We start from the raw sequence: 20,816 nt of genomic DNA, 5'->3' as shown, positions 1-20,816 counted from the left end.
GGGGACGCGGGTTCGTGCCCCGGTCCGGGAAGATCCCACGTGCCGCGGAGCGGCTGGGCCCGTGAGCCATGGCCGCTGAGCCTGCGCGTCCGGAGCCTGTGCTCCGCAACGGGAGAGGCCACAACGGTGAGAGGCCCGCGTACCACAAAAAAAAAAAAAAAAAAAAAAAAAATCTCACCTTTTAAAACCCCTATCTGATGTACATGTTTTTAGCACATGCAGTATTCAGTCATTCAGGTAAACATTTACTGAGCAACTACCATGTGCCTGGACTGTTCTAGAACTGAGGATACAGTAGTGACCACACAGGCTAAAATCTCTGACCTCAGGGAACGTCCTGTATCATGGATAAATTATCCATAAATAAACATTCATACTATTCTTTGGAGGGGTGCTGAAAACACTTTTTTTAAACGTAGAAGGACGCACATTCAAAAAGGTCCGCAGACCATTGCTCTAAGCGCAGAACTAGAATTATATTTGAACAGATCGTGCGGATGGGAGGCTGAGCTAAACTAACAAGGACAGCACAAGCCACAACACGTGCAGAATCCCTCACTGACACTCAGGGGTCAACTGTGACCGTGGGATCATTTTCCTGTACGAGCTCAGGTGCAAATGCCTGGAGGTTTAGTTCTTTGAAGTTTAAAAGGCTGTGACTATTTCCAAAGTATGGACTCTGATCAACTCCAGGCTCCGGACCGGTGAGCAGGGGGCGTAAGCATCTTGGCGCGTTTGGACCAGAAACCAGTGAAGTGGCTGGGACGGCGCCCATGGAGGCCTGGCGGGCACGAGGGCTGGGTTTCTATAGTGATGCTGCAGGTGGCAGAACCAGAACCTGCACAAGGTACGTTGAAATGAAAGCCCTTCCCAGCGGAGGAAGGTGGTGAGCGCTCTGTCAGCCAGGGGCAAACCGGGGGTCTCTCCGGGACACCCCGCTTAAGCCTCGAGGGAGGGAGGGTCCACAGGACTGAGATTCCCCGACGTTTAAGTGCTCAACGGGAACACTTAAACACTTTTCTTTTTTTGCTTTGTTTTCTTTCGCTCAGAAAATCTCGCAAGGTCATGGCTCTGTGTCCACAACAGACGAGAAAGCAGGACAAATGGCATACAGACCTTTGGCCAGGGAAGGATGTGGGGAGTAGGCTGGTGGGCCGGGGGGGCCTGGTTCACCCATTTCTCCCTGGAGAAAGAAAAGGGGAAAACAAAAGAACGTGAGGCTGGCCTTTTGGAGTTTTGGACACTCTGCCTGTTTCCAAAGAACAGAACTGAAAGCGACCGTGAGCCCAGCGGAGGCTGTTCTGAGTCACAGAACCACGGACGGTGTCCGGGCTCCACGTCCACGACGCTGTGCTGATAAGTCCGGGCATCCCAGCCGCCAGCTGGACACACCGGAGAGAACGGGTGGGCCGGTGCCCACTCTGAGACCCTCGGCAAACTCCGGAAGTGGCCAGGTGACCGCCCTCCTCGGGGCGGACTCCTCTGTGTTGATGGCCGCACCTGGGCCGCCCACGGGGCCGAGCTGGCGTGGCGCGACGGCACCCGATGCCACACCGTCCGGACGGTGAGACTAACATTCCACGGGCTGCCTTGACGTCCCTGAGCCTCACGGGGCCCGGAAGGCCTGACTGTGAGTCCCCCCATCCTCACCAGCTATGGCCCACCTGGTGGTAGATGCCCCCAACCCGGCTAGTTCCCCCTCCAGCTGGAGCAGCTGCACCGCCGCGTCCTCGACCTCCCGGCCCGACACCTAACTGGGCATGTCGGCGCCCTGTGTATTACAAGACCCGAAATTCCACGTGCTGCCTTGATGCCTTTGAGCCTCACGGGGCCCCAAAGGTCTGACGGTGAGCTGCCCTGTCCTCGCCAGCCGTGCCCCCCGCGCCCCGCCCGGCAGGAAAGGCCCCCCTCCCGGCTAGTTCCCCCTCCAGCTGGAGCAGCTGCACCGCCGCGTCCTCGACCTCCCGGCCCGCCCGTGGGATTATTCAGGCAAGCCAGTCGCGTCCCCCTCGGGAACTGGGGTTCGCCCCCTCTTGTTACTACGGTGCCTGCGTCTCTCAGCCCCCTGGTTCACGCTGCTCCGGGTGCAGGTCCCCACTGCCACCTCTACGTGGCCCCATATGGCATGCAGCATCCCGAGGCTGAGACACAGGTGACTCATAGGTGAACGTCCACCTCCCCTCTCAGTGCCAGGTGTCGTGTGATCGGTTACATGATACAGGATGGAGGAGGCCTCCTTCTCCAACAGGGTGTTTAGGAGGTGATCAGGACACCATCCAAGGGAAATAAGGGAAAGTCATCCCGATTCAAATGAAAACTGAGCCCACCTTGGGTCCTGGGTATCCATCAGGGCCTTGGTAACCATCCGGTCCTCTGCTTCCCTGCAGGAAAGATGTTTAGTGCTCATTTTTAATCTTTAAAATATAAAGACGTAACCACAATCCATCGTGTCTAATAAAATCAACAATAGTTTGTTAAGATCACCTACTACCCAGGTTGTGTTCAATTTTCCCTGACTTTAGTCTCAAACGTGTCCTTTTAAAGTTGCTTTGTTTGAATCAGGATTCAAAAAAGGGCAAAATGTGACATGTGGTTGATATGTCTCTTAATTCGCCTGTAATCCGTAACGGTTTTCTCTTGCTGTCTACTTTGGTACCTTCTGTCGTTGCCATCGAGGAAACCGGGTCATCTGTGCCGTGAGCGCCCTGCGCGGTGGGTTCGGCTCCATCCTTGTGGAGTTGCACAACGTGCTCCCTCAGCCCCCAGATTTTCTCTAAACTACTTGTTAGATCTTGGGCCTCCTTAGTCTCGGGTTCATCTTTTTGGAGCAAGATTTGTTCCCGGCGGGTCCCGAGTCTTCCCACCGAGTCACACGTGCCGACTGCCCCCACCGTTGTGATTTCACGATTGACCAGTGGGGTCGGGTGTTGACAGCCCGATCCATCTATTAAAACCTTCTCCCAAGATGGGTTTTGAGAAATTTTAGTTAACACCAAGTGGAATCATTAAACCTTTTCCTTTAGAAGTTTTTGCTCTTCACTTAAAAAAAATATCTCATGCTACTAATGATTGCATTCTAATTCTCTTGAATATGGATTGAAAGACAAAGTTTACCCTTATGAGCCACATCGTATCTGGATAGATATGAAAAGCTTTAAAAAAAATCTAGAAATTTATTCCCTCTCGCTAAAGAATATATACAGTAAGGGCCCACCCCCCCCAAATTCGGAATGCCAATGGGATAAAGTATGTCCGTTATCTGATTATTTTACTGCATATTTTGAAATCCAGGAGCACGTATGCTGAAAGTTACATTATTTAGAATGAACTAAGATTAATTTGGTGCTTTCACGTTGGGCCTCTGGTTTAGACGGACTTTCTTTCATCCTAGGTGGAGCTGAAGATTTGAAAGTGAAGGCAAATTTCTCTGATATTAAAAGTGACCTCCTGCTTAGAGGCCATCCCACGAGACAGTCTGGGAGCCCTGACGGAGCTTGGAGTGACTGCGGAGTCGGTGAGCAGGCATCCCGACTGAGCCGTGTCCAGTGCGACATAACCGCCCAGTTCAAACAACGCTACCTGTGCTGACGCGGGACAGCCCCCGAGGAGCGTTGGGTGAAAAACATGAGTGGAGGACAGCGGAACGGGATGAAATGTTCATTCTCCCTGGTTAAATTACACGCATGTAAAAATACCCGCCCCGCCTGTGTGAGCCCTGATCTGAACACCCACCCCACGTGCACGGGGGTCGCCTCTGGGGAGCGTGCTGGGGGTCTGCGGTGGGCAGGGCTGGCCCGCGCACTCTCTGCCTGAGTTAGTGAAGACAGCAAATAGTGAAAATAAAGAAATCATTACTTAAAAAAATCGATTCCTATGTTTTCTCGCGCATCTGAGCTAGCATTCAGACAATTCTAAGCCTGATGCAGATTTATAAGATATTTCTCAGCTACCATTTTCTTCCTACAAAAATGGCCAAAAATCTGTCCATAGCACACAGGATAAAAACAACAAATTGGGTCATCACGGAAGGTAAGCGAAGTGCCAAAATGTGAGAGATCAATATATAAAAAATGTGGGAGGACCTGTGGCCGCCGTGTTGGCAACCTTCCTACAGGACACACTGGCGGTGACACCGAGGAGGGGGCAGGCTGGAAACCACGGGAGCCGTGGCCGGTGCGGGCCGGGTGACGGGAGGCTCCGAGGGAGAGGACCCCAGGGCTGGCTTGCCAAGCGAGAGAAAACGTAAATGAGCTCGCTTACGCTTTGAGAATGAGCTGGGAGAAAGGATTATTTCTGCTACTGTAAACGTGGGAAAGTTCTAAATGTTTTCTCTGGGGACATTTTCTTCTGGGATGCCCCAGTCTTTGTATGTGACCTTTGCAAGGTGTTTCAGGCCTGGAGCAGATTGCATTTCATGTCTCGAACTTACTTTCTGTCCCGGTGAACCTTTCTCACCGTCGAAGCCAGGGGCACCCTGGGTTGAACAGAAAACAGAAGTGGTAACAGCTCAGAATATGCAGTGACATTTCCCGGAGGGCATTGTTCTGGCACCCGCCGTGGACTAAAGTAAAATACTTTGCTAAGCCAGTATCAAAACCATCTGAAGGCTCCTTTTCTTTCCTAGAGGAGATGGGTCATTTTAGGGACACTTTCACGGAATGCATCCTGTCCACCACTTAAAGAAAGCTGGAGAAATCCATAAACAGTACAGTAAAAACAGTAAAGCCAGAAAGAGGCCTGCGCTCCACTGCCCTCGGGAGCCTTCGTTCTTACTTTGGGAGATTGTAACCCACGTCCTTTGAGTAGCTGTGGCCCCCACGTGGTCACCACAGGGCCACTTTCTCTCTTCCTGGCTCTGCCCACGTTTCCAGCTCACCTGGGGCTGCGTGTGGCCAGCTGACTGAGCTCTGGCCGATGGAGGGACGTCTGCCCGCGGGCCCAGGAGCGACAGGTGGCCGAGCTTCCTCGGGAGAAGACACCCCGCTCCCACCCCTTCCACCCCACCAGGGACATTTTTGTTGGACTCTTAGGGCCACACGAAATCAACTTCTTTGTTGGCGCCAGCCTACATTTTTGTTACCACTGAGCAACTCAGCCTAATACAAGCAGAAATGTGTTTGAGTTCTGTTCCTGCCCCCGGCCCAGGCGGAGGTGCACAGCATTAAAAACCGCAGGTAGCGGGTGATGATGGTGTGTCAGTCAATGCAGGCTCACGATCGTAGCCGACAGATCACGGAGGGGCAGGACGCTGACAGCAGGGGAAGCTTTGTGTCGGAGAGCAAAAGGGGGTGCATGGAAAATCTCTGTACTTTCGGGTCAACTCTACTGTGATCCTAAGCATAGGGGATTAAGAGGTAGGAACTACTGTGTATAAACTAAGCTATAAGGAAACACTGTACAACACAGGGGATCTAGCCAATATCTTATAATAACTATAAGTGGAGTAGAACCTTTGAAAATTGTGAATCACTACACTGCAGATCTATAACATATGACATTGTATCAGTACATCAACTACACTTCAATACAAAATTAAAGAAAAATAAAGCCTTTTAGAAAACCAGACAATACAAAGCAAACGGCAGGCGTAGAAGGCGTGCTTTACCCGCGCTCCTGAAAAGCCCATGACTCCTTCTTCGGCCTTCAAGGAAATGCCCTAGGAGAGAACAGAGAGACCTGAGGGCGCCCACACTTCACGCTCTGCCTGCTCAGGGGTCCATTCTTAGTGCCCCGACAGCGGCCGTCCTGCCCCCGTGTCTCTACTCCAGCTCCCCACGCGGTGGAGTCCTAGGATGTCTGCAGTCGGCCTGGATGGTCATCAACTCAGGATGTCACCTGTCATCGTCACCTAGTAAGTGACAACCGGGAGGACTGGGAATACGGGGCAGGCATGACCCAGATCAGGGAGGGCAGGGCGATTACACGGCTGGACCCCAGCAAGGAAGCCACCGCCAAACCCACCCAGCCCCTCCATGGCACTTCTTCTCTTTTAAAGGGTTTAGATTCATTTATGAGCTGAAGTGTTGACTGTGGAATGAAGACATTCTGAAACTGTCTTCTGGAAAACAGTGTAAAAAATGGTCACACTTTCTTGCTGTAGACACATGGATTGGAAACCAGAAGTTGCAGGTTCTTACAACCCAGACACAGTCTATCGTTAAGATGGGAACACCGAGAATTTGGGAACCACCAGTGAGAAGAAGCATCTTTAGTCCTTGACTTACTTTTCTTCCTGGCTCCCCCTCACTTCCTTTTTCACCCTGCGAAGAATATGAAAGACAAGAAACGCTCATTAATTCGAGAACAGTAGTATTTAAAATTGATCAGGATTTATGATATGAGGTGAAAAGTATTTTATAAAACTGTAAATAATATAATAATATTATTATATAATTATAATAATATTATAATAATATAAATGAATTGTAACAAATGACCCCGAACTTTTGCAGCTTCAACATTCAAGGGGAAAAATGTGCTAGTTCTCCCGGATTTTCACAATACAGATGAAATTGTGTGTTATTTTTGATATGATTGCAAGGCTGTCTCTCTTCCGCCCGTGAATTTTCCTTTGGTACCCTCAGTGGCAGGGGGCACACGCCCAGGGGACAGCTCCTAAGGATAATATTCATTTGAGTGAAAGATTATCAGGTGGGTCCTCTGAGGACAAGGCCCATTGGGAACGTGTTGAAACCCTGAGCGAGAGCAGCTTTGGAAAGCAATGTCAGCTTTATGGGATCAAGTTTGCCCACTTCTCTTAGCCTAAAATGGGGAAAGAAATGTCATGACCAGTTGGGTCCTTTCCCCCATCAGTCCTAGGCCAGCACCCAGGATTCCTGCAGGTCAAGACCGCCCCCTGCAGGCTGGCTGGGCCCAGCCCCAGAACCTACCCCCTCTTGGCTGTGGAAAATGAAGGAAATCTGATTCAGATGCTTGAGCATCTCAGCATGGATCAAATCTGCTCTGGCCTCACTCCATCCTGGGCTCCTGTCCTGAAACTGGACAGAGGCTCTACCTTGCTGATGGCCAGGTCATCCCCAGGAGCCGAAGTCCCTCCTGGATCCACTCTGATGGCTCTGTGGAGGCCCCCCTCCTGCCTGGTTGTCCAGGGACGTCCCGCTCTGAACTCAACTGGTACATAACCACCCCGTCTAGCCTCACATCAGCCACCTTCAGGCCACTTTTGTCAACGGTCAAGTCGCTCATAACAGCCACAGCTGCCCAGACTGACTTCTCCCATGGCCGGGGTCCAGCCTGCGCTCTCCTGTCCATGACTCAGCACCCACGCCCGACCTTGACAGACACTTGAGAGACAGGAATCACGTTCTACATTTGGGATCTTTACTGTGGTTCCCGTGACCTTTTACGGTGCGTTTCACCCGGGTCTCCGCTCTGCAGCCCTAGGAGGTCAGTATCCTACCAGGTCAGTGCTTTGGCCTTTATTAGGCACGAGGGAACCCGAAGGCTTAGGAAGGAAGGTAAGTGGTCTGTCTGAGTGAGTGAGCGGTAGAGAAGGGTGTTAATTTTTATTTAGACTCCAAGGGTATGCTTTTAATCAAACAAAACATTAACAGAAATCATGAGTCAGAAAACTGACTTTGATCCAAAAAGCCCATGAAGATGCTCCAAGTCGGCAAAACCTACCTAAAAGTAGGTTTTATTTTGCCGAATACAACATTTGGTCAGAGAGCTCCATGTCCTGGCATTGAGTTGCGCTCCGACCACTAACTATGTCTATACTAGAGACTTAGGACAGATCTGAGATTTTTAAATGGATTCTCGTGTTGTTTCAGATTCATCATAATTATTTACAGCGATGGACTGATACACTTGTGTGGCTGGGATCAGTGCTTTCACGCATAATTTGCCAATTTGGCGGTGAGGGCTTTTCCGCTTTGAATGTGACTGTTTGAATGAGAGCAAAGAAAGTTACCTTTTTTTCTCCTCCTTTTTTTTCTTCAACTGGGAATACATCAATTTTGCTGAAGTCCCTTTACCTTATATTGCTCTGGGAGGATCACATCATTTTTGGGCCTCTCGACGTAACTATTGTCTGGCGGAATCCCACCGGGTCCCTGCTGTCCCATGTCGCCCTGTGAATGGTTTAGCAAAGCAGCTGTCTTTAAATTGAAAAGACACGACCAAGGTTGAATAAAAGCACAATCCCACCGCAAACTGCTGTTTTTATCTTTGCGTATTACTTATCACATGTACACCGATTTTACAGTGTTATAATCATAAGATAAAAATCATATATAGACTAAAATAATCGCAAGGTAAAATTATTTGATTGCTACTTGCATTAAGAATCACTTAGAGGGGACTTCTCTGGTGGCGCAGTGGTTAAGAATCCACCTGCCAATGCAGGGGACACGGGTTCAAGCCCTGGTCCGGGAAGATCCCACACGCCGCGGGGCAACTAAGCGTGTGTGCCATAACTACTGAGCCTGCGCTCTAGAGCCCGCGAGCCGCAACTACTGAAGCCCGCATGCCTAGAGCCCGTGCTCCGCAACAAGAGAAGCCACCGCAATGAGAAGCCCGCGTGCCGCAACAAACAGTAGCCCCTGCTCGCTGCGACTAGAGAAAGCCTGTGCGCAGCAACGAAGACCCAACGCAGCCGAAAATAAAGAAAGAAAGAAAAAAGAAAAAAAAAAGAATCACTTAGAATTTATGCATACGAGCTGTTTAGGCTGGTCACAGTTTGGGGCTGCATTTGCTTCTGTGGCATTATCTACTTACGATGAATTTCTATACAAGGAAATTACCAGGTCTGAAGGCTAAATGTCTTGGTGGTTCTTGCTATGTGTTATGCTACTGCTTTCTAAGATTGGTACCAAGACATAAGAAATGCCTAAGAAATGAAAGATCAGTCCATTTCACCACTACTTCACCAGTTAAGGGAGTTTTTATATAATAAAGAGCAGCATCATTAATAAATATAATGTCTCAGGATTGCTTTAATTAGCTTTTTTATCATTTTCAAGAAACGCTTTTGTATGTGAGGCACAGGTGGTGAAACCTTCGATCTGTAACATTACTGGACCACTATCCTTGTGTAATATACTGATTTCACCTCCAGGAACTAATTGACACAAAAAGGAAGTTACTGCCTTTTCTTTTGCTATTTTCACATATAAACTATATAATACAGATTTGAGCTTAAATATCACATAATACGAACAGGAGCAAACTGAGATGATGTATTAGCTGCAGAAAGTGGCACTTCACAGTATATTCTGAATGTCTGCTAATATTACAGCTAAAAAATACCTAAAACTGTTCATCTCCCCTTTACCTCTGGGCGCCCTGATGTTTTATTACTATTTTATTAATATTTGTGGATTATAGACATTAACTTCATTCTCATTCTATCTAACGTGACTATTCTCCTTTCCGCCCGATAATTTCTTCCCAGACTTTTCTTCTTTCTTCGTTATCTTACTATTTTCTTATATTCCATTATACAAGAGTTTCAGTTTTTATGAATTTGGATCTTCCAATGTTTTTCTATTGTGATTTTTTTCCTATGGAATTCACACAAAGCAGAAAGTCTTTCCTTGTCACACCTGAGCAGTACGGGATTGCACTGAGTCTGCTGTTCAGTCAAAAAGCAAAATGGGAAGCAAAGTGAAAATGCGCGAAAAACGAGGCCAAGGGAACAAATCCGCTTGGTGGTGGGCACTCGCCTGAGCTGGCCACGTCCCCTGGTCATCCAGCCGGCCACGCCCCCAGCCCCTGAGCTGGCCACGCCCCCTGGCCTCTGAGCTGGCTCCACGTTGTCTGCCGCTCTGCCTTCCTCAATCTCCTCTGGATGCCCCATGTCAGAGACACCACAGGGAAATGCCTTTACTTTCTAGCTGCTGAAGACGGCTGAAGTTACGTCTGCGTCAGAGGTCCAGGGCTTTTACAGTCTCACTGATCCATAACCACCACTGGCGCCTGTTTGGTAACCTGACACTTTACAGGGATTGTTTCCTTTGCAAACGGTCTGTTTGCACAGCACCTCAAGATAACAGCATAAAACGAAGACATTAAAATGATCTGTCAATATTTCCTAATTCAATCTATTAAGTTTCCTTTACCTTTTCTCCTTTTTCTCCGTAAAAACCAAGTCCTCTGTTGCCCTGAAAGATAAATGGCTTCTGTAAGTTTAAAGTCAATAATCACGGTGAAATAAAATTATTATTATTTTTTTTAGAAAAAGAAACCTAATATCTATGTATCTGCAACATTACTGGATAACTATCCTTGCATAATATTCTGGCTTCAGCTCCCAGGAACTAATTGACACAAAAGGAGAATTAATGTCTTTTCTTTTGCTATTTCCATATATAAACTGTGTAATAAACATTTGAGTCCATTCCAGATATCACATAAAATGAACAGGAGCAAATCGGGATGCTGCACCAGTTACAGAAAGTGGCACCTCACAGTGGGTTCTGAGCATTCACTAAGATTAAACCTTAAGTGACAAAAACTCTGCGGTCAATAAAAATGATACAGTGTTTCAATACAGCCGTGCTTTTAAGAAATCTGTATTTTGTACTTTAAGCAAAACCTCAAAAATAGTGGACTAAGAACAGTTATTCTGTCACCCGTGGGAACACTCTGCCATTTGCTTTTTGAAATATATTTTATTGTTCAAATCCTGCAGACCGGGAGGTTGCCTATTATTGATTCCCTACCTGTGGCCCTGGGCTTTGACAGTCCAGGACCCCTGCTAACTGCTTCTCTCTCCTTTAATCCTCTGCACCACACGATGAGTTTGGGCATCACAGATGGGGAAAGTGTCATACCCTTGGACCAAAGCCTCACAGCGAACAAAAACGGTAGAGCTCAGGTCCGATCCCAGGCCCTCCTGACTCTTCCTCCCGCGTATACCGACTCTACAGGTTAGGGCCGCAGAGCGTTTCCTTGGGTTCTGGCCCCTCTGGACGCAGAAAGCAGCCATTTCCTGCCTTGGATCCCACATTTGAAGATCATGATGCATACTCTCCTCTGCCTCAGACTTTCTCATTTTGGTTAAATAATTCTAATTTCACAGAAAGATTTCCTACCCTTTTAATGGTCTTAGGGGATGGTGTTCTTGGGGTTTAGCCAAACTTTTCATCTTCCTTTTTGCTTAAGAGGCAAAGCTAGGCCGGCGACCTAGTAAGTATTTGACAGTTTCATGAGTGGAGCTGCTGTGCGTGGGGGGGCTGAGCGGACAGGATGCCCTAAGTAAGAAGTCCTCTGTTCTCTGATTCCAGCAGCTCTGCTTCCTTCTCAGGGCCCCTACCTTCCCATCGAGACAGAGGATCCTGCGGGGGGCGGGGGGGGCCCTATCTGATCTGTCTCTGCACCACACTGTCCACCCCCCTCCGTTGCCCAGAGAGTTTATGCAAATAAAAACAAAGCCTTTAATTAATTTTTGCTTTTCCTTTGCTTCTTTCCCACCTGGCTGGGAGCCGAAATCAAAGCACAGAAACGCAGCCAGGCTAGATGAGAACGCGATTTGCTTGGGACCCCGAGGTCCCCCTGCCTCACGAGCCGGAGTCCAAGTCACCAGGAGGTGACCGGGCGGAGGGTGAGGGCTGTTTGTGCTGCAGCCAAGTGGGGATCTGAGGCGACCTCGGGGCTCAGCCGCCGCATCCTACATCCGCTTCTCTTGGCGCTGGGCCGTTCCCAGCCTGCTCCAGGCTGCCGGACAGTGGGGAGCCCGGTGGTGGGGACAGCAGCCCTAATGAGCTCCGGCCGCAGCTGGAAGCTGTGTCAGAGGTGAAGGAAGCTGTGTCAGAGGTGAAGGCAGCTGGGGGTGAGGTGGGGACAGCCAAGGTCCCCAGGCGGTCACAGAGATGGGGTTTCCGTGGGGCAGGCTGGGAGATGTCCTTGGCCACACGCAGGCCACAGGCTGGTTCTGAAAAGTTCATAACGGTAGCCCGGTATTTCTGACTCACGTCGAGTTTCGACCAAATACTCCCCTCGCCAACCTCCTTCTGTTTGTCTTGGGCATTTATCTACCTTTCCCAGGTCACGCTAAACCCTGATTCTGTCGCCAGGTTCCAACAAGCCACCTACTTTGCTGTGCTCCAGCCAGCTGACTCATCTTTCTCTGATGACAACAGGATAGCGTTGGGCCTGAGCCTGGCTTGAAACTCACCAAACACATCCCTAGAAGCGGACATCACACTGTGGTACAACCTACCTGTATCCAGGTAAGAAGAACGCCGTCAGCTCCCTACACAACTATGGTGCCATCTTGTCCCTTCTTGTAGATGAACACACGTGGATAAGTACGAACTGTCCCTAATTTGTTCTGAGTCTACGTTTCTAATCAAACATTCACCACCAGTTGGACTTTCATGTAACCACAGGAATGCTATGTGAGTTGCAAGCAGCTAGCCATTCAATACATCCACTTAATTACTTCATGTGACCATCCAGGTGCGTCACTGGATTTATCCTGGGAGTTTATAACATTGTCTTAAAACCCTACAAAACGGTCCGCACCATGAGATAAACAGTATAGCTGTCAACCAAGTAGTTCCATGGTCAAGAAGGACATACACAAACACGTAAGGCCCCCCTTCCCTTTCCCTCACCATCCCGCGCCCCCCCCCACCAACTTACTGGCTGTCCTTTTGGTCCAGGGGGTCCAGGGGGTCCCTGCACAAATACAAAGAAATTTGTAAACTGTTTTCTTTATCCCAGGACCCAGATAACATCTGCTGGAAAGCTCTGGGAAAGCCACTCACTGTATATTTAGAACACCGGGTAGTATGTATAGAGGTTTCTAACACGTTTGTCTCGGCGGGGAGCCAGGGCTGGAGGGGAGAGGGCGGGGGTCAGGCCCAGTTCTCAGGATTTGCTGGCTGTCCACACACAGCTGTTTCTGGTTTGCTTTTCTGCATTCAGGCTTTTGCCTTGACCCCTGTCCTACTCATGTTTGCCCTGATCCCTTTGCAAGGTCCCAGGCCCTGTCACTCCAGAGACGGCTTCTCCTGGCTTCCTCGGCGGTTCCCTACAGGGCACCGTGCTGCATTTTCTGCTGGTGGGCCAGCAAATGTGCACAGACAGAATTAACTGACATCCAGGCCACTCTGCAGGGTTGAGAATCCGCCTGCCAACATCACCATATGTCTTTCTGCAAAGCATTCAGCGTCAATACCACACTTAGGATAAAAGTTTTAAAAATGCTTTAGAAGAGCAATTTGTGTTGAAGTACAAATAAGTGGACAGGGCAGGGGGCTGTGGGAGATTTTAATGGTTCATACAAAGACGCTGAAGCTGTCACCTCGGCTAGGGACCCAGCGGGTACAATCTGCTGTTTCGCGCTTCCCTGAACTGTGTGTGTAAAGCATGACACCCCCAAACCCTGTGGCACATGTGCTGGAAGCCGACAGCTGGGTGTGCAGGAGAGCATCTTGTCATATAAGCCTCATCTCATTCCCTCTGGCCAAATCTCTCACAGCCAGAGGGCTGCTTGGAAAAATGACCGTCCTGGCACCAGGGAACTGTGCTTTGTAGAAACATGATCAATTATTATTATCGTCTTATTATCGACAATTAGAAGGGAGTGAATGAGCGCTCCCACCCCCGACTGTTGGTGTGACCGCATCTTCCCAGACACATGTGTGTCCACTGTTTCTCAGTGTGTGTCGAGAAGCTGACACCACAGCTGCCTTGATCTTGAGCAGTGGTTTCCTCTGAGAAGGGCTCTCTCCCCTGCAGTCAAAAGCTCTCTCTGAGTAATTTAAGGCCTGTTTGTTTACTAACAAAAAGTGAGGGGAAGGAGAGAGTCAGACACCTTGCAGGAGCCAGTTCAGCTTCTGGTCCTTTGTGCAGTGGGAAAGGCCTTAGGCGGCCAGGCCCTGGGACTCTCCTTGCCCCTCCCCTCCCCTCCTCGAAGCAGGCCCTCCTTCACCCAGGGATTTGTCCTGTCGCACTTCACTCTATCATTTGATTTGCAGGAGGAGGGAACACCTGTAGACCACCACTCAGGTGGGGCACAGGGGCCACTTTGTTAACTGGTGTCCAATGTCTCACCTATTATGATGGCTGTGCCCAGGTGCAGGGCACCTGCTCTAATGGTCATGCCAGGTGTGGCACCCCTGTTTCTAATGGCCATGCCAGGTGTGGTACACCTACTCTAATGGCCCTGCCAGGTGTGATGGCCCTGCTTCTAATGGCCACGTCCAGCAGAGCCCATTTCTTCCTTATCGACCTATTGGACTCTGGTCTGCTTTGCCAGGGATGACAGGCCCATGTCAGCCGGTCAGGTGTGGTGCTGGGAGAGCTCGTGCATGACTGGAAGGGAGCCCAGCCAGCACCAGGTCAAAATTTGACCTAGTTGGCAGTGATCCGATGACCACACGTTTTGAGTTCTCATTCTTCAACCTTGATGTCAGCAACGTGTACAAAGGACGACCTGTCTGGTCTTGGCGACCACAAGCATCAGGTTGTATCGAGAGGCTTTCACCGGCGTCTGCAGTTGAAGGAGCTGCATCTCTAGAGGATGCCTGACAACCTCAAGGGCGAGCACACGAGCCTGGTACTTACTGCTCTTCCTGGAGCTCCAACCGGACCCATCTGTCCCATGGGCCCAGGGTGGCCGGGAGGCCCCTAAGGACAGGCAACCAGAGAAGGCTGTTAGCAGAGGCAGACTGGGACATGGAGTCTGGAGTTCTTCAACTTTTGCTTTGTCTATTCTCTAATAAAAAGAACGCTTACCTGGAAACCGACCAGTCCGGGCACTCCAGCTTCCCCCTAAGTGAGAAGAAATAGTTTTAAGAATTTTAGCTTTTAGGCATCTGTAGGTTTAGTGACATTTTATTGCAACGCTGGAAATAAGCATATGAAGTGTATCTGCCGTCTCAGGACTTGGTGATGTTAATCACCCAGATATCTGGGGTGTTGTGAATGTGGGACAAGTGTGCCCACAGTTAGTGTAAGATTGAAAACAGCCTGGAGGGCAATAAGAGAATTTCAAATCAGTCGTGATTCTGGGCTATTCCATCCTTCTCTGCGTCTCTCCACTCCAGAGCTCACTTGGAAATTAACTTTGTTAATCACGAATTTACACTGGGGCGCTTGGTCACGCCCCCCCTCGACCAACTTACCCTGTATTTGTCGCGGTCTTCACTAGACAGAGCGTAGGGCTCGCCTTTCTGCCCTTTGGGTCCTTGGGGCCCCTAAATTAGCACATATATCATAGGAAGAAAAACGAAGAAAACAGTCCATTAGCATTCAGTGCAACGACCGTCATTTGGATGATCACATGTTGCCTTTTATAGGCAATGTCTAGCTCTTCTCAAGGCCAATGCTGGTTATTCTGAACACCAACCTCTACCTTAACCACAAGGGTGAGAGCTTCACTTTCATTTTTACCCAATGGCATCTTTCTTACAGTTAAAATGGAAATACTCTATAGGATTTAAATTATTTTCAGAAACCCAAGTGAAGTTTCAGTAAACAAATCCTTTCCTCTACCACCCTGTTCCTTTTCTTTGTAAAGACACTATTCTGTGTCTTCTTTGGCATTTATGTACTAAAATATCAACACAATCACGCTGAAGCACCATTTGTGGGAGAGATACTGGGTCATCCTTTAAAAATGGAATTGTGTCAAATATACACGATGTGTGAGTACGTACATACACATATACACGTGTTTTAATACCTACATATAAAATCAATATTTTAAAGTGATGGCTATATTTATTGATAATGAAAGCTATGATATTAGAATAGAATAGAATGCAATGTAGCTTATGGGAAAGTTTAATCACATGAGAAAGAACCAGCCAGTGGAAGAGGAGCTGGGAGGCAGAGGTGTGAGGGTGGCCAGAAATCCGTCAGCCTTGGGGAAACGCAATGAAGGGTGTTATGACTGCCCTCCCCCACCTGAAAATGTTTTTTTTAAATAAAAAGTTTTGCGAAAAAAATGTTAGTTTAACCCTGAATTTGCAATATACTGGTGGTAAGAAGGTAGCAATAGAATGCCGAAAAATATTTCAAGATTCTCTGCGAAGACCCTAGAAATTAAATGAAGCCACAAAATAGATCATTATATGGAAGTTCTTCCATTACGAAAAATAAAGTCTATCTTGTATATCCCGGAGAACGTCATTGTTCTTTCATGTCACAAAGGATGTTAGAGTCTAATAAAGATGATGACTTATAATAGAGAATTTTGTCAAGGTTTAAGCTTTTTAAAATTTTATCTCCACGATTCCACTATTATTCACCGTTATTTGAATCGGAGCATGGGAGGAAATGAAGAAACACTTAGGAGGCTGCAGGAGCGAACCACATAAGCCAAACCCACCACTTTCTACCTAACGCTTAAAGAATGAATCGGAACATGGAGTTATCTGAATGCAGGAACAGCACGCCTAGGTATCCTCAAGCCAGCCTCAGCAGGGGAGGTGTGCTTTACCCGAACCGCTAACCAAGGGCGGGGAGCCACCGTTTCCCGGGGTGTAAAGGCAGGCCTGGCATGTGCTCCAGTTCCCCATCACTGTCCTGGGAGCAGAAGGCAGCTGACCCTCTTCAGAGAGCTTTGCTAAGACAAACTTCTCAAAGGCCTCCTCTGCGGGACCTCCTGAAAGCAAGACCTTTCACGCATTTCCACCGCGCAGATTCCAGGGCCGACCCGTGGAATATAGCCCGAACGGTTCCCATACTCACAGGGGGGCCGAGGAAGCCGCCAGGGCCGCTGGGTCCCGGGTAGCCTGCGTCACCCACTGTCCCGTTGCAGCCGTCGTAGCCAGGCGGTCCTCTGGGCCCGCCTTGGCCAGGATGTCCCTGGAAACAGACAAGCGAGTGAGTCTTCAGCCTGCAGGGGTCTAGTTTTCATGTAACTGTGATGCAACAGCTGAAAATCTTCTCAGAAGAGATGTCCCTGGCGTGAATCCAAGTGCCAAGACAACTCAAAATGAACCAACGAATGAGTGAAGAACTAAGTCATCAAGGGCACACAGGTGTCCTTCTAAGCGGCAGAGGGGCCTGCACGACAGAGTTCTGTTTCCCACGGGGTTTGGTAAGATATCAACCATCTTGGGGTTTCTGCTACTTTGCTTCCTTGGGCGACAGGGAGGGCTGTTTTAGCAGGAACAGAAAAGGGTAGGTTGAAAAATTCTAGAAAACTCTCTAGAAGCAGATGCTGCCCGGGGATAGCAAGGGTCAGCTGTGCCCAACCGAATTCTAGATGGAGCTGTACGTCCTAAACGGGTGAGAGTCACACCTGCAGAGGGGCCTCATAGGTGACTTAGCGGCAGGTAGAAGAGCTGGTTTCCTTACTTTCTTCAATAAGTCAGCTGACTTCTTGTCGTGTTCAGGAACACGACTTTTTAGATTTTAAACACGAATAGAAAGCAAGTCAGGTGTTCTGGGATGCCAGGTGGGGGAAGGAAGGCAATGCGATCACGTGTGTCTTTCGTGTAACTCGGGGTCAGGCTAGGTCTCTGGGCGTCTCAACCGCATGAATCTGGTTCTGGAGACACGGAGGGGTCAGGTTAATAATCTACAGTTTATGGACTACAAGACCAGAGCCTGTTTCTTTACACAACAGGCGTTTAGATATGTGATTTCCTATTGTACAATATCTTTAAAATTTTGGTGTTCTTGATAATAGGCCAAATGTATATTCCAGAGTGATTTCTGAGGCCAGTGGGCTGTCTTTTAGGTTTACCTTGAGAAATTTGGAAAGTTTCAAAGGAAATGAACAAGGCCTACACAGAGTGCCTGTACCCTGAAGGATATTAAGAAATACAATAAGAGAAATAGAATTTTTCTTTTGTTTGCACATTTCTTTGCTTCCGATGTTCAGAGCCATTGCTTTCACTGGTGCCAGCAGATAAGAGATCCAGTAGGCTTTTCAGTCAACCCTCTGGTGAGTCAGAGAAGCCCTGACTGTCCCTGTAAATCACGAGGCACCATCTCTCTGGTACTGGAGAGCCAGCAGCATTTTGGTCTTCGACGTAAAGGCCTCTTTTCAGGGGCCTCTAGAAGCTGACCTTCAAATTCAGAAATCAGGCTCTGCAGGTGTCCTCCTCATGACGGTTAGGATTCCGTGATGCCTTCGTTAAAATGTCCCACCAAGTTCCTTACTCTCCTCCTGAATTACCCGTCTGCTGTCGGTCTTTCCGACTCGCTTAGGATCGACCTAAGTCATTTGAAATTGCATGCCAACCCGGTCTTAGTTTGCAATTGTCCTTCAAAGAAAAATTTCAGTTCTGTTGAGCTCAGTGTCCCTCTTGTGTGTCCGGCATCTAATTAGGTCCATTTCTGAACGATACAATTCTTAGATTTACCGCGTATCACTTTCTATATTCGACTTCTAAACAGCTAAAACCGCCAGGTCCTTCAGACTCTGCGTTCATTAGGTGCTTATATACCGAAAGTGGCATTTACGTTAACTTACTGTGGAGCACCTATCAGACTTCGGCAGCTAAGGAGCCTGTTCTTAGCAGCCCTGACATTCTGTAGAAAATGACCCGTTATCTGTACACCATGATCACCCCCCCTCCATGGGATGACTATTTCCTCCCTAATTTGCGAAATATTTGCTTCTGATATTAAATGAGTATGAAGTGGAAAAACAAATGAAAACATGATACGGATCAGTTACAGTATTTTCCCATAATGTCACTCCATTTAAAGCTCAGACTTCTACTTCCATTAGACCACAATGAGGAATGATCCAGAGTCCAAAACAGTAGGTTAAAAATGGGCGATTTCGCTTGAGGCGGTTGGTAGGAAAATACTTGTTATTTGTTTAACCCTTGAAATCTGCGGATTCTTCAACTCTGCCCATTTCTCAAGATTCTGACTCATGTGAGAGCTATTTCCTTATTTGCTCACGGCTATGTGTTGTCACTGATGTGTCTGTTTGAGCCCTCACTGAGGTGACACTGAGGGTCACCAGCCATGGAGGTCTCACGTCTTGGCAAGTGCGGCTTCCTTTCTTCAGCTCTGCCTTCTGCTGCAAAAGTCTCCTTGAAGGTGGAGCTAAAGATCTGAAGGAAAAGCATGAATTCCCTGTGACTGCTGTCCACTCACGCCCTCTCCCTTTTCTCCTGCGATGGAGCAGCCCCACTTGTGTAGCCTCGGGGATTGAGGACTCTCTCCCTCTGTGTGTGTGTGTGTGCGTGTGTGTGTGTGCGTGTGCGTGCGTGCGTGTGCGCGCGTGCGCGCGCGCGCGCATGCGTGTACAAGCATGGTGATAGACAACGTGTGTGTGGGGTAAGGGCGCAGACATCTGCGTGTGTGTGACGTTCCAGTGGCAGATGTCCTTAAACTTCAGCGGTAGAGGGATGGGGCAGGTCTAAACGTGCGATAAACACATTTATCCCGGAGGCTGGGATCCGCAGGAAGCCGGCCCTGGGAAATCTGCCCCTGGGTCCCGTGAAGAAGGCTGTGAGTCAGGCTGCTTTGTTTATTTTCTTATGTCACAAGAAGTAAAGTAAACTAGGTTAGAAAAACACATTTGATTGCATTTTGAGATTTTCTCATGGACAGAGCATGCCTTTCGTCTTCTCATTTATGTGCGGTAACTACCAAGAATTTGAGGAGCCACACAAGCTTCAGGACAGCCCCGCTCTTGGCTGGACTACTTTATATTCAGGTGGTTCTGGAGTTCAAACAAAATGTTCAGACTGGCTCTTTATAGCACGTCTGTGCAACACTGCAGCTTTTTACTACAAAACAGTGTCCAGTTTTAGCAAAGTAGCCTCAATTCTGAAGCCAAGTCCAGAAGGACGTTTACAAAGCAAACAATCTGTCCAATATTTGACTGGATTCCACGAGGAACAAATATGCACATGTAGCCCCGTAAGTTTTTTGTTATAAACAAGAGAGGGGGACTAGTGAGACACGTGTCTGTAAGTCATAAACGTATTGTTTTGCACGTGTACAGTGTTTTAAAATTCTAATCTTATGAAAAACTTACGGGAATTCCGTCGGCACCAGGAAATCCAGAAACGCCTCTGGCTCCCTGTAAAGAAGGCAAACAGACTTAATGATGGCCAAGACGCCTCTACCCTTCAAACAGCGAGAGAAATACCGACAGTTTCTGTACGTACCACGTCTCCCTTTGGTCCTGTGATCCCGGGAGCCCCCCTTTCACCCTTGTCACCTTTGCGGCCTTGCAGTCCTGGGAACCCTTGTAACCCGGGGGGCCCGGTGTATCCCTGTGGGCCCACTGGCCCTGGCTGGCCCTGTAGAAACAACACACGTTCAGTTTCCACAATTCATAACCATGCATGAGCATTTTCAACCATGTTGCTTTTGAAGCTACACTTTTCCTTCTTAAAGAGCTATAATCTTCAGAGAACATTCCATGTAAACCACCACCTTCTGCCCCGAGAACCACAAAGCCATTCCTGGCTAAGAAAGAAACCATAGCGTTCAAAGGGAAAAACATTAAATGTGAGAAAAAAAAGATCCTAAATTACTACAGTGATGTTATTGTGAAATGCTAATATTGGGTTGGGATGAAAGAATAAACTTACTTGGCTTTTAAAAAAAAGTCCTTTCAGCATAAAAGAAAGTGCCAGACAAATTTCTAAGATTTTCTCTCTATCTCAGTATAATGCATACAATAGGTATGGAAATGGAACTGGCATCCAGCTACCAAAGTGGTCCCTGAATGTTTAAGTGATTAGAGAATCTCTCCTTCTGTTCACACACACACACACAGAGAGAAAAAAAGAAAAGGTTTCTGAAATATATAAAACGTGCGTCCGTATCCATTAGGATGGCTATTATTTAAAAAAAAGAGGGCTTCCCTGGTGGCACAGTGGTTGAGAGTCCGCCTGCCGATGCAGGGGACACGG

General features: G+C 48.3%; 1 protein-coding gene across 3 annotated transcripts in view; it reads right to left on the bottom strand.

The window, feature by feature from the left end:
* COL4A2 (collagen type IV alpha 2 chain) overlaps positions 1–20,816 on the bottom strand; it is a 178,520-nt gene that overhangs the window by 43,121 nt on the left and 114,583 nt on the right. For all 3 annotated transcript variants that reach the window (XM_024123120.3, XM_024123123.3, XM_024123122.2), the window contains 14 exons: positions 20,064–20,198; positions 19,931–19,975; positions 16,669–16,785; positions 15,099–15,170; positions 14,710–14,745; positions 14,539–14,601; positions 12,610–12,645; positions 10,083–10,124; positions 7,998–8,093; positions 6,225–6,260; positions 5,606–5,656; positions 4,430–4,474; positions 2,328–2,381; positions 1,117–1,183 (listed from right to left, as the gene is read on the bottom strand). In XM_024123120.3, coding sequence (XP_023978888.1) covers positions 1,117–1,183; positions 2,328–2,381; positions 4,430–4,474; positions 5,606–5,656; positions 6,225–6,260; positions 7,998–8,093; positions 10,083–10,124; positions 12,610–12,645; positions 14,539–14,601; positions 14,710–14,745; positions 15,099–15,170; positions 16,669–16,785; positions 19,931–19,975; positions 20,064–20,198 — 895 coding nt within the window. The remainder of the gene's footprint in view (positions 1–1,116; positions 1,184–2,327; positions 2,382–4,429; positions 4,475–5,605; positions 5,657–6,224; positions 6,261–7,997; positions 8,094–10,082; positions 10,125–12,609; positions 12,646–14,538; positions 14,602–14,709; positions 14,746–15,098; positions 15,171–16,668; positions 16,786–19,930; positions 19,976–20,063; positions 20,199–20,816) is intronic.

This window comes from Physeter macrocephalus, chromosome 13 (genome assembly GCF_002837175.3).
Source record: "Physeter macrocephalus isolate SW-GA chromosome 13, ASM283717v5, whole genome shotgun sequence".
In the NCBI taxonomy this organism is placed as follows: Eukaryota; Metazoa; Chordata; class Mammalia; order Artiodactyla; family Physeteridae; genus Physeter; species Physeter macrocephalus.
Note: the sequence above shows the minus strand (reverse complement) of the source record. Positions and strands in the feature narration are given on the sequence as shown.